Source organism: Mobula hypostoma, chromosome 29 (assembly GCF_963921235.1).
Source record: "Mobula hypostoma chromosome 29, sMobHyp1.1, whole genome shotgun sequence".
Lineage (NCBI taxonomy): Eukaryota > Metazoa > Chordata > Chondrichthyes > Myliobatiformes > Myliobatidae > Mobula > Mobula hypostoma.
The window spans coordinates 29,847,436-29,865,896 of NC_086125.1; the positions used below are offsets into that span (position 1 = coordinate 29,847,436).

The window sequence follows — 18,461 nt, forward strand, 5'->3', positions numbered from 1 at the left end:
TTACAGTAAAGAGCCACACACAATCAACAGGCTGCTGCTCCTGTGGTCAAGAGCTCTGAGGAACACTCTCCACCTTCATGGGCCATAATGAGAGATCAGAGATCAGAATGAATGATGTACCCGGTGTGGCGCAGTACACATTTTTAATACCAAAGCAAGCACCTGGAAGATGAATCAGTCACTACGCTGTTCTGTTACTGAGAGGAGATGACATGCCCCAGGCGCGGTAAGACTGGGAAACTACACTGTTTCTGGACATGCTTTACATTTAACGCATGAAAGAGAAATTGTGAAACAAGGATACAAATCCAGAAAGATTGAGTGGTAGGAAATCAAATTCAGAGGAGTAGAAACAATCTTCACACTGATTGTTTTAACTGAAGACCTCTTGTAATATTCTGGCTGCTTTCCTTCCCACCCCTCACACATATTTCAGGAAATCTTGTGTTGTTTACAACCAAACATCTATCAAAAATATCAACTGCCCACTCTGCATTTAACCATATAGCTTGCAGCTTTGGAACTTACAAGACACTGATACAATTGCAAGATCGGTTGTTTCTTCCTGATCTCCACTATGAGCCAAAAGCAAAGGAAAACTGCTTCTCTCTCCCTGACACTCCATCTATAATGTAATCACCAAACCCATTCCCTGAAGTCACTCCCCCCCCACTCACCATTTGGTATTATTTTTGAGTGAAGTCTCACAGAGCACTCCAGGTTTAGCAGGCAGGGACATTGAACACCACAATGTAACAGGCTTAGTGGGTATTTATGGGTAAGGAAATTCAATCAAGCAAAACTAAGTCTTCTACTTGCAGTTGTGGAAGGTGACCACCACCCGGGTGAAAACTCAGTGAGGTTATGTGAAAATGTTCCACTAGTTACATCTGAGGTAGTTTTGTGACCTTGAGGAACCTTTGCTAACCCTGCTCTAATTCCTGTGTTTACACTACTCCCCCCAACCATGCTGGGTCACTCACTCATGGCTGTGCCTGATCCACTGGAACACTGGCAATCACATCCTCAGCTTTCTTCACTGGATAGACCTCACCCCCAGGATAAAAAGGCGTGAAGTCCAGTCAAGACCCAGTTTGGTCACTGTCTCCTGTAGATCTAATAGCGTAAACAAGAAACACGTCCTACTATTGCCTCTTACCCTTGGGGGCCAAAAGAAAACAGATATAGCAGCAACACTCAGGCACTAGGCTCTTCAAAGAAATGCACAAAACATAGAACCAGACCAAGAACAAGCCAGATAGTCCCAATATTTGCTGACACCAACCTGGTAAATACACTTGCCAAGGGGAGGTCAAAGTATGAAATATTATATACACATTTCAAAAATTGTCTACAGTTCTATAGCTAATAACTGCAGGCACAGAAGATCAAATATGCATGGAGCTTTCTGTTTACTGACAATTGGCGCTATAATCGTGCATATTATAAAAAATAAAGATTAAAAGTATCTGAAAACCATGTTCTATGGAGAAACCAGTATGTGGATAGCTACAACAGGGGCTGTACACTAATAATCACTGAAATTGGATTATAATGATAAAAATTAAACGATGCATTCGATGTTTTGCAGGTGTTGTTGTCAAACCACAAATTCAAATAAATACATATTTCAGGCCATCAAAAATCTCATACTGTCTGTACAGTCAGGGCAATGGGTTGAGGACTTGATCTGAACGGTGTAAAATATAATACAGTTCTTGTCTGCGTGGGCTTGCAGATGAGGCTATTTAACAAGAGGCCGGGTTTTGTCGTCATCACTGCACTGATGTGCTTTGTACTTCTTCACCTCTGCCATGTATTTTGCCCACGCATCTCCTCCACGTGCCTCAGCCTGGGAAGGGAAGGGAAAGAAACAGGCAGACTGAACATCGATGTTGCACAAAGCTAGATACCAAACAGCATGGAGGCAGGTGAAGGGATAACCTTTGAGCATAACAGACAAGAATTCAACATCCAAACCTTGTACCAACTTCAACAGAAAAATATTGGCAATTTAAAAACAATTCTTCTTTTCACTCTTTTATTGAGGCACTGATTTTTGCAGTCAGGGTTCCACAAGTCGTGGTTTCAATACCTCATTCAGGAGGGCATTCTTGTGCCTACTGAGTATACCCAGAGCAGTTGAAGTGTCTATGCCCTGAGATGGCTGCAAACTCAAGTAACAAAAACAGGCAAAAATCCACAGCCTGTACCAGTTCAAAAGCACAGCAATTCCTTTGGTTTTTAAAATTAAGATTTTAATCATAAATGAACAAAAGCTTTAATCTGAGCACTACATTTTAGGAAGTTAAGACTTCCCAGATAAATTTAAATGTCAAAGGGAATGTTAATAGGAAGACTTTTACATGGAGACTTGTTTTTCCCCACAGCACAGGCCAAGAGATTTGACAGAGGTAGTCAAAATTGTAAATTAATCGGTTCCAGAGGTTAAAAGGTAGGAAGATTTCAGCTGATTAGCAAATCTCTAGAATCACAAATATATAGCAAAATAATGCCATTTGCACCATTTTGTCCTTGTAAGCTAAAATAATTCTCCAGTGTATTCCCATTACCCAGCACCCAGTCCTAGCTCTGTACACAAGAGGACACTTTGAGTGAATCTTCAAATACTTCAGAAATACAGTAGCTGCTCCCTCCACCAGCCTTTCAGACAGATCCCCACCTCCCTCACCACAATGGAAAATTCCCATTTTCCCTCTGAACTTCCTATTGATTACCCAAAATTACTTTGTCACCAGGGGTGATATGAAGCATTTTTTCCCCCTAAGTATATATAAACAGTTACTGCAAACAGGACTGTTCTGCCTTATAAGCTGTTAGAATTTTAAAAGAAAATTGGTTAAATATTTGAAGGAAATCCTGCTGCGGGCCACTGTGACAGAGCATAAAAGTTTGTAGAACCATTAAAAAGCTGGTACAGGCACAATGAGCAGACTGGCCCCTGCACTGCATCTTTCTATGAAGTAAAATAATTTAAGTCAGTAGATAGTTTGTCACAAGCACAATTACTCTCTAAAAGCTTCAGATTCTTACCTCCTCATCAGCCTTGTGTTTCTTGGCTACCATTCCCGTCTTGAGGGCTAGCTTTGCCCCACCTCGCCGCTTTCCCACCTGGTGTAAGGGACAGAAGACTGCAACCATTACACGAGCGCTTGAAGCTGCAATGTCAATGCTGCCCACAATGTAATTAAACAGGGCTCCTGAAATTAGACCTCATTCCACACAGAATGCATCTCCCACGACAACGTCTCAACGCACTTCTAACATACAGTATACAAGTTACTGTGAGCGGAGGTAGGCCATTCTTTACACTCCCCTATAAAGCAAAAGTAACAGTGCAGGTGTTACCATTTTAAAGACCACCAACAGCTCTTTAAATGTTCAATGGTAAATCAGCCAGACATGTAACATGAATATTTGTAATTCCATCAATGTTTGTAAGTTCTCCTTAAAAGTTATAAATTGAATTCGATCTTTCTTGCAAAAGTTAAAGCAGATTTGTGGAACTAGCCTGTTAAATAAGCAATGCTTCAATCAAATGGCTTGGCCCCTGCTCCCCCTTTCTTAAAATGTTAACCCCAACTTCATGTTTGCAAGTTAAGAAAGCTTAAAAAAGCAAATAACTTGTTTCAGCACAAATGAATCCTTGAGAATGTTTCTTTTTTCTGGTCTTTGCTACTCCTTTGATTTGCAATTATTGTTATAGCTTGTTATAGTTTCTGAATGACCACCTGATTTAAAAACACAATTAAAACTGAAATGAGAATATGCACATTTCAAGACGTCAGCCTCCAGTTTACTCTCTAGCCAGCTCTTTAAATGTCTACAGTAACATAGTAGTTAGCGAGAGATTATTACAACTCAGGGCAGAGTTTGGAGTACAATTCCAACGTCATCTGTAAGGAGCCTGTATGTCCTCCCCATGGAATGCGTGGGATTTCTCCGGGTGCTCCTATTTCCGTTTCCTCCCATGAGCCAAAGGCATAATAGTTAGAATGTTAATTGGTCATTGTGAATTAGGCTAGGGTTAAATCAAGTTGTTGGGAGGCACGGCTTGAAGGACTTATTCCATGCTGTATCTCTAAATAAAATAAATAGAATAGCAAACCTGCAAAGAGTGTATAAATTGAACAAGTTTATCCTATGGAACAATCAAGTGACTGCTTACCCAGTGCTAATATTGGTACTTGTAGGTGTTCTCAGTATTTATTCTGCTTATTAAAAATACAATCAGAATGTTTCGAAGGATTTATCATTTGTTTTCCACACTTCCTTCCAAGGAGTGGTTTTAGAAGTTCTGGTTAAAAAAAATACTTTAAGCCAGAGAGATGTGAAAATCTACACATGAACATAAACAAGCAGAACAACTGGAAAATTGATTAGCTAATCAACCACAATACCAGTGGCTGGTATGATCACATCCTCGTACTGACCAATCATGGGCTCAAAATACAGGCCACAGAAAACAAAGGAAAACACAGGAGTTTCAATTCTGTTCAAGGCAACCCCCCAACCCCCCATAGCTTTTAAATTTCCGGAACTAACGGGCCAGCATCCAAAATGACCAATTATTTAAAATCACTGCCAAGTAGATTCAATTGAACACAGCTAGATGTTTGTTAAGGTTTTTTGCTAAACTTCTGTTAGAGGCAACAAATGCTATAAATCAATATGAAGGGTCATTTTCAAATATTTTTCATAGTTTCAATTAGCTTTTGTGATGATCACTTTAACTGGCTTTTTACTCCCCATCTAGCAGAAAAAAAATGAAGTTATGCTAAACTTGTGTTTTTTTTTTATTAAGCGTGTCGCACCAGACAGTCAGCCATTCTTGTCTGGCACGTGGTGTCAGGATTGGTCTCCTTTCAGATTAACCGGGTCACGATATGAACGTTCCTGACTCGACCCTTTTTTTTTTAAAAACGAGACCGAGTGGCTAGCTCGACGCTCAACCCAGCACGGATGGAAAGCGTGCTCGGGGAGCGGCCCGGCTTGGATTCGAACTCGGGAACCTTCGCTCCAGAGTCCAGTGCTGATACCATTGCACCACCAGCCGGCCAACTTGTAGTGTGAGTAACTGATAAAGATTAAGTGAGCAGCACACTTATAGACAAAATACAACATTGTTATTGGTTCAATATTACATACAATAAATGTTCTTTTCCCACAACTTTTTCATGCCCCATTAATACTCATGAAATCTGTGTACTGTAAAATGAATACATTTGAACATGGGACTCTAACCGGGCTGCATTCATACCATTGTTCAATGTTCGAAGAGCAAATCACCCAGCTGCACTACATTTGTATTAAAGATAATTAATAGCTACTACTGAAACCAACACCCTCAAAGGGTAACCATAATACAGGTATTTAAAACAGTATGCAAACCATACGTGATAACTGTAGCTTTTGATAAATACATGACTTTACTTTTTAGTCAATGTAAACAATGGATATTTGTGCCCCATCCAAATTGTTGAACAATTTAATTTTAGCCTAAAATATTCTCAGAAGTCTAATCATTAAATGAAATTTTGACACTAATCTGGACAATGATTTGTTATTGTTCTGGTGTGTTCTAGGCAGTGGCATATGATGCTAAATCACATCACTTGGCTTACTTAACCCAACAGCTGAAAAACTTCAACATTCATATCAGAGCACAATTCTTTTGAAGCTGTAAAGCAAAGTTTTATGGGACTGCCCACTTAGAATACTCTATTTCCATTGTTCTGATCTAGATCAATATTAATCTCCCAGTCTGGAATGTTTATGTTCCTGGATAGGTGATTTGGCTTCTAGGGTAGGCTTTACTAACTGGGACAGCACGTAGAGGCCACACAGCCTTGAAACAGCATGCAATGTAAAAAGACCCAAAAATGGTATGGTTATTCAAACTGAAGATAATTATATACAGACAACCCAAAAAGTCGCTTAGTCTGTGAAGAATCAACCAAAGGCTTAACTGAAGCAGGAACTCCTGGAGATATACTGCATCAGCAGCAGCCCGGACTCTGTTCCATTCAAAGTAACCACTGGGAAGAATAATTTGCCCAAAGTTTATATTTTTAATGAAATAACATTAGACCAACAACCAGTTGACTAAATGCTCTGAAAAGAAAGATCACACCTAAACACCAACATCCTCAAACACCTAAAACTATCACTTTTCTACAGCAGAGGTAAATTTGGAGGTGTTGCTTACTTCTATTTATACCATGGGATATTAGTTATAACAATACACTTAATACAAAAATGATATTTTTGGCAGAGTGATACAACAGTACAGCACAGGCCCTTTAGTCCAGTGTTGTACCAAACCGATTAAGTGAGTAACCAAATGGCCAATCAAACTTATCCCCTGCACCTAGACAATGTCTACATCTATGAATGTACTATCTAAACTGTAAAAGATACCAAATAGTCATAGTAGAAACTAAAAATTCAGGTTTGTAAGTGAGATACTCCATGTCTATGATCAGTTTTGAGGCCATATTTCTAGGTTCCAACCTGACAACCATTTCACTCAAAGTGTCAGAGCCACCACACACAGTACTTGCTAGTTCTTTTCCAGTAATTAACATACAAATGCTCACACATTATGTACATCAGAAAGGCAGGCCCTTCAAGGCAAAATTTAACACTATGCAGAAGTTATACTTCCCATAGTGAGCGACAGCCTCCTCACAGAGTCTTACAATATTTCTCAAATGCAAATCAGTGATGGGGGATTCAGCTAATCATGTACATAAATTACTACATGCAAATTAATATAAAGGATGGTACAGATAAGTGCAACAAGTTAACCAAGGGGATGAAGACCTTCAACAGCACTGAAACTCAAATTTAAGTGTTAGGATTCATTTGTACAAAGTTTTGACTGACACCTTCTGAAAAACTACACTCAGCTTCAGGCATCACACTGGAGACAAGAGGTAAAGGCATTTAGAGAGTATTGAAGATTCAGCAGAATGACACTGGGCTTGTGTAGAGAGGTTGTATAAAGTTGAACTCTATTCCCTTAACGTTAGAAATCTAATGAGTAATCTAGTTAAGGCCTTTAAAAATCACATACAGTGGATTCCAGTTAATTGGCCCAATGGTTGACTGGGGGATTAACTTTTAAAGAACAAAAATTGAGAAAATAGCTGGGATTCCCTTCATTCATTTGGACACTATGCAACAATTGGGGCAGGAGACTGTTGCCGATCAGTTTCTAACTCATGTCAGTAGCACGCACTTGCGTGGCCATTAGACACTACACCATGCTTAGAGCGAACAGGTTTTAAATAGTTTCAGTTGCATGTGTGTGTTCAAAAAGCAGTGATTTTTGTTACTAATAGTTGGTGAGAACTAAGCAGCAAGATAATTCATAACTGTTTTGCTCACTGCATTTTTAAGCATTCAGGTTTAGAGATGCCAGAAACAACCAGGACCGAAAATGAAACAATTTCACCGCTTCAGCAAGAACCACGAAGAATTTGAGGATATCAGCAATCATCCTGAATGTTACAATGAAAAAGTGGATTTGGAGGATGCAATCTTCGAAAGGATTGTATAAATTAAAGGCAATCCATTATCTACATTACATGTCTACGCTGATTTTGTTCATTTATAGTCAATTAAAACACAGCAGCATGCACTGAATTAATTCCTCCGTCGATAACTATAAGGAACTAATAGTTTTATATAGTACTGCAGTAATATTATTAGTGTTCTGCTTTTCATTTAAATACATTATTTGTTACTCAGTTCAACGATAGTTTGTCTTTTTTTTAAATACCTTTTTAACTATTTCCATAAGACTTATGCTAATTGGAGCAGCCACTTAATTAGGCCAAAACATACCAGCCCTTATGTGTCCTAATTAACTAGAATCCACTGTATATCAAACTTGATAGTCAGAAAACTAGTTTCTCTGGTGACAAAATTCAGGATAACTGGGTATAATTAGGTCTAGGCTATCAAGAGAGTGAAATTTAGAAAACAAATCAAATTCTTCAATTTATTCCCCAAACAACTCAAATGATCTCCTCAAAACCATTTCTACAAATATCTGTCAAGTATTTGGGTTAAAGAGTAAGGGTTTCAAGGCATTTGTTTTTCTAAAAATATAGCAGCTGTAAAACAATGGACAAGACATGAACAATTCAGGGCAATAAAAAAACTCCTGCAGAGAGTCCTCAAACTCCAAGGGATTACCTCAGTTTAAAACTTAAGAATAGGAAAGAAACATACAAGCCAGCTCAAAACTCTTAAGGTTTTCCTTTGTTCTTTTTTCATAAAAAGTACTTATGCCTATTCTTTCCATTAGGAAACTCTGATTGATGCATTACTTATCTATTTTCTGACCGTACACAGGGTGCCACAGCTGTTGCTCTCCATTTTGGGACATCTCAAAACACTTTAGAATTCTTTTGAAAACGCAGTAACCATTGCAAAGTAGAAGACACAGAAGTCAATTTGCATACAGCAAGCCCCCTCAAACCACAAGTGAGCTAATTTGATTTAGTAACATTGCCTAAAGGGCAAATATTAAGAAACCACAAAACTGCAACTATCCTAATAAGGTCACCAACTTCTAAATTAATGTCTGATCTGACAAAAGGTTACTGATCTGAAATATTGATTAGTGCTCTCTCCAGAGATGCCAAATACTCCCCTCATTGTCAGTTTTATATCACTTACAACCTTTTCACTCGAGTACCATTTATTCCATCATGTATATGTCAACTCTTCGAAACACCCATCCAGCTTTCTTCCCATAGCTCTTCAAACTTCACAATTATATAAAACCATAAAACACTGGAAACACTATAGGCAAGAGAGACAGGTAGGTGCAGATAGATCTAGAAAAAGTTTGCAGGTGGGAGGTAGTTGAAATTGATTGGCACTCAACATTCCTCCCCACCCAATTCCATCTGCCCAGTACCTGCTTCTCATCTGGCTCTACTCTCCAGCCTCTGTTCCACCCCTCATTTCCATAACTCTTGCTATTTTCCTTCAATATGCTCACTCCTGTTGCTGGAGCCCCACTTAAAATAGTGACTATTCATTTGCCCCCACAGATACTGTCTGACCTATTGAGTTCTCCAGTTGTTTAATTTTTGTTTCAGATTCCAGCATCTGCAGTTTTGTGTCTCCTTCACTGTTCTATCTATATCCTTCATAATTTTGAACATTTCTATTAAATGTCCCCTGAACCTTGGCTTGAAAAGAAAACAATCTGCACAACTCTTCTGCCTAATTGATATATCTTACCTTTACCATCCCAGTACTTGGAACTACAGAACACTTTAGCTGGGGTTTACTATTTTTTTTTACATTATACTATTAATATAACTAATAGAAAATTTAAAAATGTTCTGATAATAGATCACTAATCTAACACATAATATTTCACTCTACAATGTCTGATACAAGTATTTCCAGCATTTTGATTAACACCTGCAGTATTCTTCAAAAACATAAATCAACTTGTCCTGGGATCATTCTGGTTTGTGCAGGTGAAGTCCGAGTATTCTCCATTCACACCACTTTGGTTGAAGTACTGTATATACTTTCATCTTTTCTAAATCTATTTGAATGTATATAACAAAATCTCCAGCAGCACAGAACTGAATGCCAGTCTGGATCACATATTACATAACTTCCCAGCTCCTGCTGGGAGCTACAATTAACACAATGCCCATCCTTCACTCACTAGGAAATATTCAAATGGCTTTCCACGATAACTGACCCCAAGAGACTGCAGATGCTGTAATCTGGAGCAATAAACAGCCTGCTGGAGGAACTCAGCAGATCAGGCATCATTTGGGCGGACAGGGAGGGGGGAGAAAGTAATGAGACACTTATGCTGCTCAGCATGCTGAGCTCCCCCAGCAAAATGAAGACACAAGAGACCACAGATGCAGCGCCTTTGTGGAGTTCCTCCAGCAGGTTGTTGCTCCTCTGTATGTCAGTTCCTGACAATTGTGGCTAATTCCAACACCTTGGTTCACTTATACATCACCATTTTGACAGCGACTCGCTTTAGTGAGAGGGGACCGGCTTTGGATTTACACATTTGACGACCAACAGTGTGTGTCTGTGTGCGGTGGGAGGAGAGGTGGTAGGGGTAAGTTTTCCAGGTTTTTCTGTAAAGGCAGGCGGTGTCTCCTCTGTGACTCCAACACCAGGGAGGTCAACCTGTGGGCACGGTTATCACTGGCATCTTCACCCCAGCCCCACTCATTACCGAGGCAAATCAGAGCCAAATCTCTCGCTCTTACAATATTCAGCGTGGGTTTCCTGCTGGAATGGCCGTCGCTCCCAGCCTCGGGGCCGCGCTTGCCGCCGTTCTCCGCGTCAGTGCCGCTCGCTTCCCGCCTCTGCTTCTCCTCCTCCATCTTCTTGAAGAGCTCCATGAAGCTGCCGTCGTTGGCGAAGGCATTAACGCCGGGGGTGCGGGCTGGGCTGCCCGAGGCTGCTGCTGCCGACCCTCCACCCGGGCTACCACCAGCTTCCCGCCGCCCCGCACTTCCAGAAGCTTCGCGGCCCCGTCTCCGCTCCGCCATCTTGGCTACCCCGGCCGCTATGCCTGCTGGGAGCACTGATAGTTCTGAAAGGAATAAATGTTAAATGAACAAAATAACCGCTCAGACACTATCCACACGCATAATTGTGTATTTTACAACATAATGAATCCTGCAGAACCAATTTGTAAAGGGAAAAGTTGGCCAAACAGAACCCGCAAAGGATAATGGGTCGTGAAACAGTGACGGAATGTATTTTATTATAAAAATGCATTTCAGAATACTGATCCAGAAATTTGAAATACTTGAATGTTCAATTGTATGTTGATAAAGAACTACGTTAAAATTAAGAGGTATTTTAGCGAGGAGGCATGTACTGCACCAATTAACGCTGCTGAGAGGAGAAGAATGATCATGTGACGGCAGAAGATGGCGGGCATGGATGAGGAGTTTGAGGACGCTATCGACGTGGAGCCGTTGGAGCCCACCCTGACCAACATTATTGAGCAGAAGTCGCTTAAATGGATCTTTGTGGGCGGCAAAGGAGGAGTAGGGAAAACCACCTGCAGGTAACTGGCTGAAGCCCCGCACAGAATGTGCGTCTCCTGGATCCCGGCCTTCTGTCCGAGGCAGGCGGGAACCCTGATCATAAACGGTCTACGGGCAGAGTGTTTTAATAAATCAGAATCGCCATTTATTGTCACTGACTTGTATAATATGAAATTTATTGTTTGTCGCAGCAGTGTAGTGCAACGATATAAAATTGTACAACGCACACACAATACTGTAGGCATTCAGTGGGCTAGATAATGTCTGTAGACAGTTGGAGTGTCGGTTGGGATATTTTAACAGAAAAGGTATAATGAGGATTTATGAACCGTTCTGAAATCTGATAGTGTTGAAGTTGTTCCTTCATCATTCAATGTGGGTTTTCGGGCTCCTGTCCCTCCTCTCTAATGATAGTAATGAGAAGAAAGTGTGCCTCTGAGGGTATCCTTGGTGATTGGGAGGGTTGAATCTGTTAAAAAAATGGTTTACTGTTTTCCATAAAAGCTGCCTGACCTGCTTAGTTCCTCCAGTATTTTGTGTGTTTCTTGGATTTCCAGCATTTGCAGATTTTCTTGTATTCGTGGTTATATGACAAATAAAGTGGCCACTTTATTAGGTATATCTGCTCATTAAAGTATATATATATATATTAAGCCAATTATGTGGCAGCAACTCATGGTGTATAATTCTGACTCTTAAGAAAGTACTGCCCTCACATTCTTTTATTTAATAAAATACCTTGGTTGTTCGTTAGATTTTTCCCAAGAAAGCAAATGTGGACTTCAGGAAGGGGAAGTTGAGGGAAAACACACCAGTCCTCATCGAGTGATCAGCAGAGGAAAGGGTGAGCAGTTTCATGTTCCTAGGTGTCAACATCTCTGAAGACCTGTCCTTGGCCCAACATGTCGCTGCAATTACAAAGAAGGCTCTACGGTGGTTATATTTCATTAGAAGTTTGAAGAGACTTAGTGTGTCACCAAAAACTATTGCAAATTTCTACAGATCTACTGTGGAGAGCATTCTAACTGGTTGCATCACTCTCTGGTATGGAGAGGCCACAGATAAGATTGGAAAAAGCTGTAGAAAGTTGCAAACTCAGCCAGCTCCATCATGGGCAGTGACCCCTCTAGCATCAAGAACATCTTCGAAAGGTGATGTCTCAAAAAGGCGGCTTCCATCATTAAGGCCCCCCATCACCCAGGACATGCCCTCTTCTCATCGCTACCATCAAGGAGGAGGTACAGGAGCCTGAAGACACTCGATAAATTTTAGGAATAGCTTCTTCCTCTCTGTCATCAATGGACAATGAAGCCATGTAAATTAGCTTACTGTTTTCTTTTAGTTTTTCTCTTTTTGTACTACTTAATTTTTTATATTAAAATTAAATTATATTTATATTATTGTCATTTATAGATATTGAGAATTGCAATGTTCTGTCATTGTAAGTCAACAAATTTCACAACATATGACAGTAATATTAATACTGATTCTAATATATTAGCCTTTTATAGACTTATTTAAGTTTAGGAGTTAAGATGTCTTATGATTCTGCACCTGGAGTACATAAGACATGGGAGCAGGAGAGGCCACTTGACCTATCGAGTCTGCTCTGTAATTCCATCATGGCTGATTTATTAGCCCTCTCAGCTCCATTCTCCTGCCTTCTCCCTGTAACCTTTGACACCTTGACTAACCAAGAACCAGTCAACCCCTGCATTAAATATACTAAATGACTTGGCCTCCACAGCTATCTCCACAACCACCCTCTGGCTAAAGAAATTCCCCTTCCATCTCTGTTTTAAACAGACATCCCTCTATTCTGAGGTTGTGCCTTCTGGTCCTCGACTCCCCAAATATAGGAACATCCACTCCACATCCACTCTATCTTTGTCTTTCAATATTTCAATATTCAAAGTTCAAAGTAAAATTTATTATCAGAGTACATACATATATATATACTTGTTGAACAGGTTTCTGGGATACACAAACCACCCCATCAGGCACCAATAATTATCCATGGTCAAAGTCACTTAGTTATCTTTCCCACTCTGTGTTTGGTCTGCACGACAACTGAACCTCTTGACCATTTCTGCATGCTTTTTTGAATTGAGTTGCTGCCACATGATAGACTGATTAAATGTTTGCATTAATGAGCAGGTATACCGAATAAAGTGGCCTCTGAGTGTATTTGCCATATAACCACGAATACAACAAAATCTGCAAATGCTGGAAATCCAGGAAACAAACAAAATACTAGAGGAACTGAGCAGGTCAGGCAGCTTTTATGGAAAACAGCAAACCATTTTTTAAAAACTCTTTCTCCATAGATGCTGTCTGACCCGCTGAGTTCGGACAGGAGCGAGATATGCCATCTTGTGGAGTGGTGTCGCAGCAACAATCTGGCACTCAAAGTCAGTAAGACAAACGAGCTGATTGTGGACTTCAGAAGGGTAAGGCGAAGGAACACATACCAATCCTCACAGAGGGATCAGAAGCGGAGAAAGTGAGCAGTTTTCAGTTCCTGGGTGTCAAGATCTCTGAGGATCTAACCTGGTTTCAACATATCAATGCAGTTATAAGGAAGGCAAGACAGCGGCTATATTTCATTAGGAGTTTGAAGAGATTTGGTATGTCAACAAATACACTCAAAAACTTCTATAGACATACCGTGGGGAGCATTCTGACAGGCTGCATCACTGTCTGGTATGGTGGGGGGCTACTGCACAGGACTAAAAGAAGCTGCAGATGGTTGTAGCCATCTTGGGTACTAGCCTACAAATACCCAGGACATCTTTAAGGAATGGTGTCTCAGAAAGGCAGCATCCATTAAGGACCTCCAGCACCCAGGGCATGCCATTTTCTCAATGTTACCATCAGGTAGGAGGTATAGAAGACTGAAGGCACACACTCAGTGATTCAGGAACAGCTTCTTCCCCTCTGCCATCTGATCCCTAAATGGACATTGAACCCTTGAACACCACCTCACTTTTTTAATATATATTATTTCTGTTTTTTGTAGGATTTTTAATCTATTCAATATACGTATACTGTAATTGATTTACTTATTTATTAGAGTTGCTGGTGAACGCAGCAGGCCAGGCAGCATCTATAGGAAGAAGCGCAGTCGATGTTTCAGGCCAAGACCCTTCGTCCTGACGAAGGGTCTCGGCCTGAAACGTCGACTGCGCTTCTTCCTATAGATGCTGCCTGGCCTGCTGCGTTCACCAGCAACTTTGATGTATGTTGCTTGAATTTCCAGCATCTGCAGAATTCCTGTTGTTTACTTATTTATTAGTATTTTTTTCTTCTAGATTGTGCATTGCATTGAACTGCTGCTGCTAAGTTAACAAATTTCACGATACATGCTGGAGATAATAAATCTGATTTTGATTCCAGCATTTTGTGTGTGGTATTTGTCATGTAGTTTAGCAAAGAATCATCTTAGTGATGGTTTGTCATTGGGATCAGATTAAATCAACTAGTTCTGTAGTCTTCGTGTTCAGATGGACAAGATCTCAGTGAAACCGAAATGTTCAACAGAGTGAATGTGGGGAGAATGCTTCCCTTGGCCATGGGATTTAAAATCAGCAATCACAGTTTCAGAATAAGGGATGGTGAGAAATTTTGTCACTTAGCGGTGGTGAATTTTTGCTATTCTGTACTTGGAAGTTTTAGAGGTTCTGTCATTGTTCTTTCAAAATCAATTACTTTGGTGTTAAGGAATGTGCGGATTGTGCAAGAATTGAGGTTGATTAACCATGATCTTGATGATCTACTCTTACACCTAATTATTATGTTCTTGGAGGTTCTGAATCACCATTCAAATGAAAATCAAAACTTAATCTTCCAATAGATTTTAATGTCACAAACAGGTTGAAGGCATTTGTAATGGCTTTCTTATTTAAAAAAAACTGAAGAAAAAGCAAATACTGGATATCTGAAATGAAAATGAAATGGAGGAAATGTCTGTGAGCTGTCTGTCAGCGTCTGTGGAAAGGAAATATTTTCAAGTTCAATAATCCTTCAGTGACCTCACTTGTTAAATCAATTTTTCTCTCTGAGGTGTTGCCTGATCTGAATATTTCTGTCATTCTTTTTGTCTTCATTAACATTCCTAAAAGCAGATAGGTATTGATGGAATATTTCCATTAGGATTTTAAATTGATTGTTACTGTGGTGTAGTAGAAATTGACTTTGTGTCAGAAATAATAATTGCATTTGCCACTTACATGAGAATTTAGCTGAGGTACGAATAGTTTTTGAAGCCTTTACAATGACTACTTCTAAGCCAAGCATAAGGTTAAGGAAAATACAAGCTTAAGTAATCTGTTGACAGTTATGTCTAGCTCTTTTCTTCCCTGACCATTTTTGCAGAATATTTTCTTGAGTATAGGACATTGATCCTTCTCGTAGAATAAATTGTGTGAATTGGGAGTGATTGGGAGCAACAATGACTTAAATCTTGCCATAATATTACCTTTGTTTCATAGTTGGGTCTACTTGTAAGTTTGCCAGCTAAAATTCAATTGGTAGCAGTCGTATCTGAGTCTTTTAAAAAGCTTTGTTTTAAAGACACAGGTGCTAATGTTGTGTCAGTTCTGATTGCGTCATTAGATGTGGAAGCTTTAGAGACAATGCAGAAAGATGTACCAGGATGTGTGGTATCCTGTTTGGCTTAGAGAGCATGTCTTAAGAAGGTAAGTTGAGCAAGTGAGGGCTTTTCTCTTTACAGTGAAGATGAGGGGTGACTTGACAGGTGCACAAGATAATAAGAAGCATAAATTCAGTAGACAGTGAGAGAATGTTTCCCTGGGTGGATATGACATATATGAGTGAGCATAATTTTAAAGTGAATGGAGGAAAGAGAAGGGATAATGTCACAAGTAATTTTTTTTTTTACAGAATGTTAATTATGTAGATCACATTGCTGGGATGATGATACAGGCAGGTGTACTAGGGATGTTTAAGAAAATCTTAGATAGCCATATGGATGATAGAAAAATGAAGCACTGTGTGGGAGGGCAGGGTTAAGTTGATTTTAGAGTAGCTTAAATTGATCTTAAATGGTCGAAGAAGGATGTGTACTGTACTGTAATGTTCTATGTGGTCTCTTATGTGTTACTAAACCAAGGTATCTGCTTCTTTTGATCATTAATGATCTTGCTGCATCCTGCTGAAGAGTGGAGAAGTTATTCCTGACATGCAATCAACAATTTTAAACTCAATTAACGTTTCTAAAATGTCATGATCATTTTGCAGATTGTTGGAGCTTACAATTTTTAAAAAAACACAATAAAGGCAGCTCCTTAACAATGTTTAAATTGTGATGTTTTCCATTTGTTGAAAAATTACTTCACTCAGTGAATACAGCTGTGTAATTAGAAACCTATTTCTACCAAACAGTTGCAGCTTGGCTGTGCAGTTGTCAGAGGTCCGAGAGACTGTGCTGATTATTTCAACGGATCCAGCCCATAACATTTCTGATGCATTTGATCAGAAATTCTCCAAAGTGCCAACTAAAGTGAAAGGTTATGACAACCTCTATGCTATGGTAAGTAAAATGTAAGCAGTACAGGATAATGTTCCATAGTTTATTCAATAATTTAAAATATGCAAGAAACATTGCAGCTATTTTATACTAGAAGTGTTTTCTGATGATTAATTTATTATATTTCAAAGACTTCTGAAAGTATTGCAGTTTTGACGTGCAAAAAGCGTGATTCTGGTTGAAGGATCATGAGAGAAAAAGTGTTGTTAGAATTTAATAAGTTTTCACTCTCCATCCTAAACCATCTTTTACTATAAAGAGTAGCACAGACTTAACAAAATTAAAGTTAAATATGTGACTTAAAAATGGTGTGGGAGAAGTGGGTTTGAATTTGTGGGACATTGGCACTGCTGTTGGGGAAGGTGAGAGCTATTTTGATGGGCTGGGATCCATCTGAATCATGCTTGACCAAGGTCCTGGCAAATTTCATAACTAGGACTGTGGATAGGGCTTTAAACTTGATAATCAGAGGGTGGGTTGAACAATGTGGGGAAAGTATAAATAAAGTAAATGGAAAGAGTGCAGGAGAGGCTGCAGAAGTCTGTGGAATAAAGAAAAAAATGACAAAAGTTTAGAAAGAAACAATTTAATTTCAGGTAACATGGAGACAAAATTTGAAAGAACGGTAGTGAATACAGAACTGAAGGTGATATATTTGAATGTACTTGGTATACAATATAAGACAGTTAGAAATTGGCAGATATTATGTTGTGGGCCTCACTGAGGTCATGGCTGAAAGATCCCTGGGACTGGGAACTCAGCATCCAAAGCTATAAGAAGAGAAAAGATGATTATGGGGAGCAAGGACATAGCAGACCAATTGAATAATTACTTTGGTTCTGTCTTCACTAAGGAGGACATAAATAATCTTCCAGAAATAGTAGGGGACAGAGGGTCCAGTGAGATGGAGGAACTGAGTGAAATACATGTTAGTAGGGAAGTGGTGTTAGGTAAATTGAAGGGATTAAAGGCAGATAAATCCCCAGGGCCAGATGGTCTGCATCCCAGAGTGCTTAAGGAAGTAGCCCAAGAAATAGTGGATGCATTAGTGATAATTTTTCAAAACTCTTTAGATTCTGGACTAGTTCCTGAGGATTGGAGGGTGGCTAATGTAACCCCACTTTTAAAAAAGGAGGGAGAGAGAAACCGGGGAATTATAGACCGGTTAGCCTAACATCGGTGGTGGGGAAACTGCTAGAGTCAGTTATCAAAGATGTGATAACAGCACATTTAGAAAACGGTGAAATCATCGGACAAAGTCAGCATGGATTTGTGAAAGGAAAATCATGTCTGACGAATCTCATAGAATTTTTTGAGGATGTAACCAGTAGAGTGGATAGGGGAGAACCAGTGGATGTGGTATATTTGGATTTTCAAAAGGCTTTTGACAAGGTCCCACACAGGAGATTAGTGTGCAAACTTAAAGCACGCGGTATTGGGGGTAAGGTATTGATGTGGATAGAGAATTGGTTAGCAGACAGGAAGCAAAGAGTGGGAATAAACGGGACCTTTTCAGAATGACAGGTGGTGACTGGTGGGGTACCGCACGGCTCAGTGCTGGGACCCCAGTTGTTTACAATATACATTAATGTCTTGGATGAGGGAATTAAATGCAGCATCTCCAAGTTTGCAGATGACACGAAGCTGGGTGGCAGTGTTAGCTGTGAGGAGGGTGCTAAGAGGATGCAGAGTGACTTGGATAGGTTGGGTGAGTGGGCAAATTCATGGCAGATGCAATTTAATGTGGATAAATGTGAGGTTATCCACTTTGGTGGCAAAAATAGGAAAACATTATTATCTGAATGGTGGCCGATTAGGAAAAGGGG

The 18,461-nt window shown here is 39.8% G+C and overlaps 2 protein-coding genes across 3 annotated transcripts in view; one reads left to right on the forward strand and one right to left on the reverse strand.

The window, feature by feature from the left end:
• Positions 1-128: 128 nt before the first annotated feature.
• On the reverse strand, positions 129-10,588 carry trir (telomerase RNA component interacting RNase). 2 transcript variants are annotated; one of them, XM_063035833.1, is made up of 3 exons: positions 10,296-10,588; positions 3,055-3,132; positions 129-1,852 (listed from the first exon to the last, which is right to left on the reverse strand). In XM_063035833.1, the coding sequence occupies exons 1-3, from the start codon at positions 10,578-10,580 to the stop codon at positions 1,745-1,747; spliced, it is 471 nt and encodes a 156-aa protein (XP_062891903.1). In that variant the 5' UTR covers positions 10,581-10,588; the 3' UTR covers positions 129-1,744. The 2 variants fall into 2 exon arrangements, with proteins under 2 accessions (XP_062891903.1, XP_062891904.1); XM_063035834.1 differs by lacking the exons at positions 129-1,852; positions 3,055-3,132 and adding an exon at positions 3,154-3,337.
• Positions 10,589-10,945: 357 nt separating this feature from the next.
• Positions 10,946-18,461, forward strand: part of get3 (guided entry of tail-anchored proteins factor 3, ATPase) — a 40,049-nt gene continuing 32,533 nt past the window's right edge. Inside the window, exons 1-2 of the mRNA XM_063035831.1 lie at positions 10,946-11,107; positions 16,491-16,638. Coding sequence (XP_062891901.1) covers positions 10,968-11,107; positions 16,491-16,638 — 288 coding nt within the window. The 5' untranslated portion in view covers positions 10,946-10,967. The remainder of the gene's footprint in view (positions 11,108-16,490; positions 16,639-18,461) is intronic.